Source organism: Sciurus vulgaris, assembly GCF_902686455.1.
Source record: "Sciurus vulgaris genome assembly, chromosome: 4".
In the NCBI taxonomy this organism is placed as follows: domain Eukaryota; kingdom Metazoa; phylum Chordata; class Mammalia; order Rodentia; family Sciuridae; genus Sciurus; species Sciurus vulgaris.
The window spans coordinates 53,756,246-53,764,599 of NC_136464.1; the positions used below are offsets into that span (position 1 = coordinate 53,756,246).

General features: G+C 44.8%; 2 protein-coding genes across 2 annotated transcripts; both read right to left on the reverse strand.

Moving 5' to 3' along the window:
• Positions 1–52: 52 nt before the first annotated feature.
• CHCHD1 (coiled-coil-helix-coiled-coil-helix domain containing 1) lies at positions 53–1,482 on the reverse strand. The gene is made up of 3 exons (XM_079136756.1): positions 1,322–1,482; positions 1,080–1,198; positions 53–353 (listed from the first exon to the last, which is right to left on the reverse strand). The coding sequence occupies exons 1-3, from the start codon at positions 1,443–1,445 to the stop codon at positions 240–242; spliced, it is 357 nt and encodes a 118-aa protein (XP_078992882.1). The 5' UTR covers positions 1,446–1,482; the 3' UTR covers positions 53–239.
• Positions 1,483–2,946: 1,464 nt separating this feature from the next.
• FUT11 (fucosyltransferase 11) lies at positions 2,947–8,252 on the reverse strand. The gene is made up of 3 exons (XM_079137100.1): positions 7,521–8,252; positions 6,782–7,407; positions 2,947–5,525 (listed from the first exon to the last, which is right to left on the reverse strand). Exons 1-3 carry the CDS (start codon positions 8,235–8,237, stop codon positions 5,378–5,380), a joined length of 1,491 nt encoding a protein of 496 aa, XP_078993226.1. The 5' UTR covers positions 8,238–8,252; the 3' UTR covers positions 2,947–5,377.
• Between the last annotated feature and the right edge of the window lie 102 nt (positions 8,253–8,354).

Sequence of the window (8,354 nt, forward strand, 5' to 3'; positions counted from 1 at the left end):
AAAAAAAAAAAAAAGGAAAAGAAAAGAGAGTATCTAATTCATGACAAAAAGCCAATTTCTCTTCAGAGATTTTTATTTCAAGATAAGCCATAACTTCCATCCAGATGGTAACTCCAAAGCGCAAAAAAAAGTGCTTTTCATTTTACCCTTGGAAGAGAGCATGGCAGTGCAAACATCTCTAAAATGCCTCTGCAGTTTTCAGGAGTGATAGTCCAATCATTGAAAATGCTTCTCCATTTTCAGCTGAGATGAGGTTTGTTAGGAAACCTCTGTAATAATTTATTCAATTTCTTGGGAGGTAAACTCCCATACTCTCCCAGGGTCTCCTGGACTGATCTCATCTTTCGTGCTTCCTAAAAACAGAACAAAAACAATAACAGTTCTAAAGTATGCCCTGGGTTCATAGTTTTTATTTTTACAATGCTCCGAGGTATACTACAGTATTAGCCAATCCAGAGACGTTTGTGTAAACAGCTTTCAACAAAAGGGACTTGGGACCTACAAGTAACTATGATCTGAAGCTACTATTAAAAGCTTGCAGTTGCTATGTGCCATGTAACCTGAGCAACTCGGGAGGTTGAAGCAGGAGAATCACAAGTTCAAAGCCAGCCTCAGCAACTTAGGGAGACCCTGTCTCAAAATAAAAAATAAAAAGGGCTGAGGATGTGGCTCAATGATTAAGTGCCCCTGGGTTCAATCCCTGGTACAAAAAAAGAAAAGAAAAGAAACCATCAGTTAAATTGAAGCTGACCTTAGATAACTTCAATATCTTTAGTATTATTTCAGACAGTAGTCTATTTGTGCAGCAACTTAAATTTGCTAAAGTGGTTTTTCCATTCATTACTTCTTTGACATTCTCAAAATTCTACAACCGGGCTATTAATATTGACCTCACTTTACATACTGTAAAACTAAAGTTCAGAGCGGAAATAAATCGTTCAAAGCTGTTACTTTGGTGTGGGTAAAGTAGCTCACAAGTTAGAGAGGACGTTTCCAAAACTAGCAAAAAGCATGGAGACCCATTATTTGTATCCATCCCCCTGTTCTTTTCCCCGAGAAGGCACCCCAGGAGCTGTCACCTGAGCCCTCGCAGCACAATCGAAAAAGTCCTGGATCTCTTTCCTGCACGCCTCGTCGCGGAATTCATTCTGCTTCCAGCAAGCCATCATTACCGACATCTCCGTGATACAGGTCGCCTCTGCAGCGGAAGAACTGAGGGACTCTCAGTCACAAAGAGACCTTATCTTCCCGCCCTCCTACCCAACCGCCCTTACCCCACTCTGGTTCCCGTTCCGGGGCCTCCCGCTCTCCGATTGCTCACCGCCCTTCTCCCGGCGCCGCTCCCCGACGCGGTTAGCTAAGATGAGGGGTTTGTTGGGCTTCAGTATAGGTTTCCGAGGGTTCCCAAGCCGCGCCAGGCGACCACGCAGGCTGGGAGTCGCCATTGTACACTGCACTCCCGGCAGGCTCCGCGGCGCCGTGCGTGACCTCGCGTGACACCTACTGGCGGGACGGGACTCGGTGCGGACCTTGCTGCAGCTCGGAGCGCACCTCTTTTCCTGCCCAGCGCACGACAGCTCTGGGTTCGAAAGCCGGCGGATCTATACCCGTTGGCAGATTAGGAGACTCTGGGCTCCTACGCCTCCTGAAGCCACTCCTCTGTGAGCTCCGGGCCCTAAAATCTGGGGACAGTGGTTTTGCAGGAAAGGGTCCCAATAAACGAACACTTATTTCTGGTGGTAGCCGACTGGTCTAGAGGGTGGTTGACGTGGACAAAGAGGATGGGAGCGAAATAAAACGTGAGTTTTTAAGACGTTAGATTGGGATATAGTGATAGCGCGCTTGCCTAGCATGAGCTAAGGCCTTGGGATCAGTTCCTGATGCCGCGAAAAACACACGATGCAAGAATCACAGCTTCTGGGACAGGAGTCCCCTGTGTTTTTTCTCCTTTGCTAGCAAAGCAATAAAATTTCTTTCTCCTTTTTATTAAAAAAAAAATTAGGTGGGAAAAGATTTCCAACAAACGCTCAAGAAGTTTTTTATTACTTTTAGTACCACTCTGAAACCACAAATAAAAATTAAGCTCATAACAACTACTTCTTAGATACAACTACTACTTGGATACGATCCACTCCTTTTTAAGAATCCCATTGAATAGGGTAAGGTATAAATGCTTTCCCATTCATCTTTAATACTCTCATTAGTCCTGTGAAATTACTTGGTAATATTTATAGACTTGGGTTTCAGTTGTGATGCATCAGACTTAGTTCTTTAAAACAACAAAATATATGTGTGTATATACACACATATACATATATATATACACACACACATATATTTAGTTGTTGATGAACCTTTATTTATTTAGATACATGCAGAGTATCAAACCCAGTGCTTCGCACATGCTAGGCAAGCACTCTACCACTAAGCTACAACCCCAGCCCCCAGACAGTTCTTAAATTTTGGCTGTTTACAAAATTCAGCCCAAAGATGTGCCAGAAATTCTCAAAAAACATTTCCAAATGAGTTCCAAGAAATGTTTCTGGTAAAGGGAGAATATTTTGAACAAGTTAGTAGTTCATATGATGACTAATTCTGAGGAGCAATATTTACTTGGATGTGTAAATTTGTGTTCAAATCATTTATCACAGATTTTGGAATCTTCCCATTGATAATCTGCATGTCCCCCTTTCTTCCCTTCAGTCTGTTCATGTCAGAGAGCCTTCCCTCACTTCTCACACCCCACCACCATCAACTGTTTTCTTCAGAGCAGCTATCATAATCTAAATTTATTTTTGTTCATGGCCTCATCTACCCCCACATTTTAAAATGTAAGCACTTCGAGAGAAGGGACCTTGTTTGTGTATCTTCTTTGCTGAATCCCCAGTACTTTTTTAAGTCTCCAACTTTATCATGCCCAACCCCAAAAAGTAACCAAGCAGAAGACACTATTTAAAAAGCAGTTTATTATACAAAATGAAACCTGAGATAATAGAAAATAGCAACACTTGCAAGAATAAAGACATTAGCCTTGTGCTCCACCCCCACACTCCAGCAGTGTAAATAAGACAGATTCCTACCAGGCACTTCTACCACCAGTAACCACAGCCTGCAGCAAGTATACTGCTGCTCTATACAGAGCAAGCTGGGCCCCAAACCACAAAAAATTCACATTGCTTACTTTCTCCATAGGGAAAGTGAAGCTTTTAATTGTTAAGGATCAGGTGGCCATTCCTATTTCTTTCCCCATATAGAAATGTAGCACCTGATTTACCCTGCTTTTTGTGAATACTTATATGGTTAAAAGGAATAAGGAAGAAAGTCTGGGAAGACCTGAGCACAAAGCAGATCTGAGACTTCAGCAACAACCGTTCAAAAACAAATGGCCTACTTTATGTATAAAACTGCTAAAGGAATGCTAATGGGAACTGGCAGTTAGACAGGAGAGGTAGGGATGATTCTACTTCTTGCATAACCATCACTTACCCTTTTTATTGCACATAATGCAATCTGAATTCTAACCTAGATTTGTACTTGTGCAATATGTATTTTGCAATGTGAATCAGTATCTGCACTGAAACAGATTGTAAGCTTAGAAATCAGAGTCCTGTGTGTGTGTTTTCTTATGGGTGCCAACTGTATCAAATTTTAACAGATGTATTTTTGAAGGTCTTTTTCTGTTGTTCTTTTCTTCAAGAGTCAAAACAGGTTAAGCAAAGTTTTCATACTAATATAAAGGACAATCCTTTATTAAAGTATAAAATGAAGGGCTGGGGGTGTAGCTTAGAGGCAGAACTCATGCTTATTAGCTAGTTCGCAGCCTTGGATTCAATCCTCAGCACCATTTAAAAAAATAAAAAGTAAAAAGAACAACCTTGGCAATAAAATTCGGCCTAAATTACAGTTTTTCTTAATCATATCCACAGATGTTACAAGTGTCAAACATGGATCTAGTTGTTGAAACATCTAACATACATACATATCCTCCTATCTACAAATAGATATGGATATATAATTTTATAATCAGATAGACTGATAAGCTACAGAACTTCTCTAGTGATAATTTGTTAACATATTACAACCAGGGTAGCTCTAAGATCCAAAGTATTCTTTCTTGTTCCACTACCCCAGGGAAAGCTCATGGTCTCCTTACTCACTAGGCGATCTGTTCAAGCCACAGCAATATAAGGGCTTGGCTGCATCCCTAAATCTAAGGTTTTTATTTAGCCACCACTTGTGGTAGCTTAAATTTCTTGCCTCGCCTCTTCATCTCTGAGTTTAGGGATCTGGGTAGGCTCCATCAAACAGTAATTCTCTGTCCATAAAACTGAATGGAAGGATATCAGTAATAGATTGAATGAAGCTGAGCTATTCAACTTTTTCTGCCATCATTTCCAGCTTTAGTCTCCATCTTTGATCTAAAATAGATCTGAGCAGTACATTATTGACATTGCATATATCAGCTACTACATCTGTTCGTGAAATGAAAAAGAATCCCAGATATATAAATAACAAGTAAACCAGCAGTAAAAAAGTGATGGCAAGATTTATGTATCTCCATCTGAAATTGTGGGAAAGGACCTAAAACTAGAAAAAGGCCATTTAAACTATCTGATGTGGGAAGTAATGTAAATAATATGAAAAATATGACCCCAAGAGGTGGGCGCAGTGGCATGCACCTGTAGTCCCAGCTACTTGTAGGCTGAGATAAGACGATCACTTGAGACCAGCTTAGACAACAGAATGAGACCCTGACTCAACCAAAACAAAAAAATCCTCAGAAAACCAGAATAAAACACACCAGAAGCATTGCTTCTATACCAACTTAACAGTTTATAAAGCAAGAGATGAGGAAAAGAGATTATTGGGAAAGGTCCTGAATATGGAAGAGTTTGGGAAATAGAACAGAAGTTTTAAGAAGTAACTGGCCCATCTTACTCAAAATTAAGAGGATGAAAAAGCTAGAGAAGTGAACAGTCCTTTAAAAACTCTTTTTGGACAGCACCTTGTGTCAAATGGGTATTTTAGGCTTCTGTTCCCCCAATGAACCAAGAACTGGATGCTTCCATCTCTCCTGGAGAAGACCATATGCTGAGACCTTGGTCACACATCATTAAGACAATTAAGAACCCATGCCAAGACACTGTTTGGGCATAGTGGGATGTGTCTCTACCCCCAGCTACGTGGGAGGCTGAGGCAGAAGGAATTGAGCCTAGGAATTCAAGGGCAGCCTGGGCAATGCGGTAAGCCCTTCTCTCTTTTTAAAAAAAAAAAAAGGAAGGAAGGAAGGAAGTAAACAAAGAAAAGGAAAGAAAGTGTACCATGATAAAATAAGATCTTCTTAGGTCTTCCAAGTAAAAAGCTCTTACAAGGGCAGTTAGAGATTTTGGTTTCTTTTCATGAAGATCTCATGTAGGTAATCCCAAAATTTACTCTTCTGTGTTTCATTGTTGTGGATCATGGCAGTGAGAGCTTCTCCCTGGTCCAGACCTTGCCAATAATCCTGTAGCCACATCTCCTTCCAGCTGAAATACCAAAATGGTAGGTTATGGAACCACAGCACAGTGATGAATCCTGCCTTTCTCTGAGTGGGGACAAAGAAATCTTAAGCAGATACACTTTCTCTGTCTAGGACAAGGTTCTGCTGTTAGGTGAAGGAAATGTGAGGTCAATCCAGTACTAGCCCAAGTGTCAGGAGTAAGCCACTAACCCAAAGATATCACACAGCCATCCAGAGTAAAATTCCTGATTGCCAGCTTCTGGCTCCCAAATGTTGAGGGAGTTCAGAGGCAGGCATAGCAGGGTCCAACCCAAGGAAATAAGGAAAGGTCTTCAGATGGTTATATTTTAAGTTTCACCTTTGTATCAATAATCAAAAGGGAAATGCAGTGGCATCCAGTGTATAAGGCATAATATTTTCCTAGTGTTTCACATTTATATTTTTTCTAATAACTATATTTTTTTCTAATAACTCATAGTATATTCAACATAAACTAGATACAAATTGCTTGTTGGAAGACTCCTCCACTAGAACCAAACTGTACCAGCAGCATATATAAGTAGCCCTCTGCTGCCATCCATTGTCCAAGTGAGTTTCTGCAGGATATTCTATTGCTATTAAGTATCTTTATCATTTTCCCACTCCACATTCCATGAAAACCTTGTTTCCCAGTGCCACTACCTTCTGTGATCTGCTACAGTTGATTACTCACTTCCCTTCCGACCACACTGCCCATCATTGTTAATCATTAATCTTATAAAAGCATTCCTCCAATTCTGTCTAGTGTGAACATATAATTTATCATCCAAATTAGGGTTTTGTTTTTTTTCCTCTCCCAGTACTGGGGACTGAACCAACCCAGAGGTACTCTACCAATAAGCTACATTCCAGTTCTTTTTTTCCTGAGGAGAATAAGAGGGAATTATGTCATGGGCGCATTCTGCCTTTAAGGTTTAGTTAAGAGTAGTTGAGGAAACAAGGCAAAATGAAAATGAAAAGGCTGTGTAAACATGTAGAATATAAATCAAGGCAATAACACGTGAAAATCAGTTATTGTGGACAATGTCTGTAATAGTGGTCTAAAAAAAAGAAACTTGACCCTGAACAGAGGGCCTGTGCAGGCAGTGAGAGGGAGAAAGAAAGTTGGGCAGATAAACTGGAGCAAGGCTATATATAGCCTATCAGATTCAGGAGTTTGGGCCGTCCTAAAAAATCAACTACAGTAAGCAAGGAAGTAGATAATTTGATTTGAGAGCTGCACTCCATGCCAGCAACCCCTACCTGTCATTCTCGGGAATCTCTTCCACTTTACCAAAGCCAGGTTTGGGCACTGGGCAGTCCATGTGAGTGGGCTGGGCAATGTGGGGCTCAAGGACAGGGATGCCCCCAGCAGAGGCTACATGGGCTTTCGTGGCATCCAGCCGACTCAGTTCATGGTCACAAACGAAGCACTCGAAACCGTTCAGGTAGTTAGGCAGTAGAGGATCATTCACTCCCCACTCCCGGTGCTTCAAGTTATCCAGAAGAAACTGGTTGGTGATGCCCCCGGGTTGCTTGTATTCCAAGTATTTCATATATTCCTCATCATTTTTATCCAGAAAGTCAATAAATTCTGCCAGCTTCTGAGGGGACTCAAAGTCATCAATGAGGATGATAGAGTGGTTGTTCGGCATCCAGTCCCTCACAGACGGAGAGCCGCGGTACACCGGAACAGCACCCAGGTGCATCGGGCGCCATAGTTTTTCTGTCATGTAGTCGTTACAGATGGCATTTTCGAGGGCCAAGTGGAACTTATAGCGGGACAAAAAAGCCAAGAGCTCTGGATCCTCGGTGGTGGCCGTGGCTGTGTCCTGTAACCGCGCAGTGGGCAGCTCCCGATTTTGCAGGCATTTGCCGTACGAGTCCACCTGAGCGGGGTAGAGTACGGCTGTCAGAAGGGTTGGGCCTGTAGCCCTGGACTCCGGGGTTCCCGGGCTCCTCCCGGCCCGCCCCCTCCCTGCCACGTTCCCCCTTCACCCACCGGGATGTAGCGCATGAGCTCGCGCACGTAGCGGTCCCGGTCCGCAGGCACATCGCAATGGGACTGCAGATAGAGCAGCGGTGCGTAGCCGCGGCTGCGCCACTCCGCACGCTCCTGGAGGGAAGGCGCCGCGCGGCGCAAATAGGAGGTCCCGGGCAGCCACTGCAGCGGCAGAGGGTAATCCGAGTGGCGGCTGAAGGTGGCGGTAAGATTGAAGAGGCGGATGCCCGGGCCGTGGCTCAGCAAGAAGTTGTTGAGGGGCGACTCCTCGTGTAAGAGCGCCCAGCTCTGGTGCGGCAGGCGCGGCAGCGGCGCGTCAGATGCGCGGAAGTCGGTGCCGTAGAAGAGCAGTGCGCGCGTCTGCGAGTTCCCGCGCACTCGTCGGTCGCGGGACGCCACGCACGCGCCGCGCGTGCACTCAATGCGTTCCGAGTCGCCGGAGAAGTGGGGAAATAGTCCAGGGCTCCACCACAGCAGCACCGGCAAGTCCACTGTCTCCTCCTGCCTTCCCGGCTGCGGGGTCCCGGGACTGCGCGCCACCCCCACCGCGCCCAGGGCCGAGGGCGGCCGGAAAACCGCGCCGTCCCACGGTTCCACCCACTCCGCTTCCTCGCCGGCCTCTCCCTCCGCCACAGGCCCAGAGCTGTTGGCCGCACAGACACTAAGCACACCAAGGGCAGCCAGCACAGCCGAGGCACGGCCGGCCGCCATGTCCATTCTGGCAACCGACGGCCCTCGGTCAGCACAAGACCCCACCCGGCGGTGAGTTGCGACCAGACGAGGTCCTACGCCACTGGGGCACGCGGCGCATGCGCAGCTCCGGTGGAGCGTAAC

What these genes read in the sequence shown, in the direction of transcription:
- CHCHD1 (XM_079136756.1), bottom strand. Translation starts at nt 1,445, where the DNA reads ATGGCGACTCCCAGCCTGCGTGGTCGCCTGGCGCGGCTTGGGAACCCT. An exon ending in GCGGCGCCGGGAGAAGGGCG is followed by an intron (nt 1,199 to 1,321) that starts GTGAGCAATCGG and finishes CTTCCGCTGCAG; the next exon opens with AGGCGACCTGTATCACGGAG. An exon ending in ATTGTGCTGCGAGGGCTCAG is followed by an intron (nt 354 to 1,079) that starts GTGACAGCTCCT and finishes TTCTGTTTTTAG; the next exon opens with GAAGCACGAAAGATGAGATC.
- FUT11 (XM_079137100.1), bottom strand. Translation starts at nt 8,237, where the DNA reads ATGGACATGGCGGCCGGCCGTGCCTCGGCTGTGCTGGCTGCCCTTGGT. An exon ending in AGCTCATGCGCTACATCCCG is followed by an intron (nt 7,408 to 7,520) that starts GTGGGTGAAGGG and finishes TACCCCGCTCAG; the next exon opens with GTGGACTCGTACGGCAAATG. An exon ending in GAGATTCCCGAGAATGACAG is followed by an intron (nt 5,526 to 6,781) that starts GTAGGGGTTGCT and finishes TTGGTATTTCAG; the next exon opens with CTGGAAGGAGATGTGGCTAC.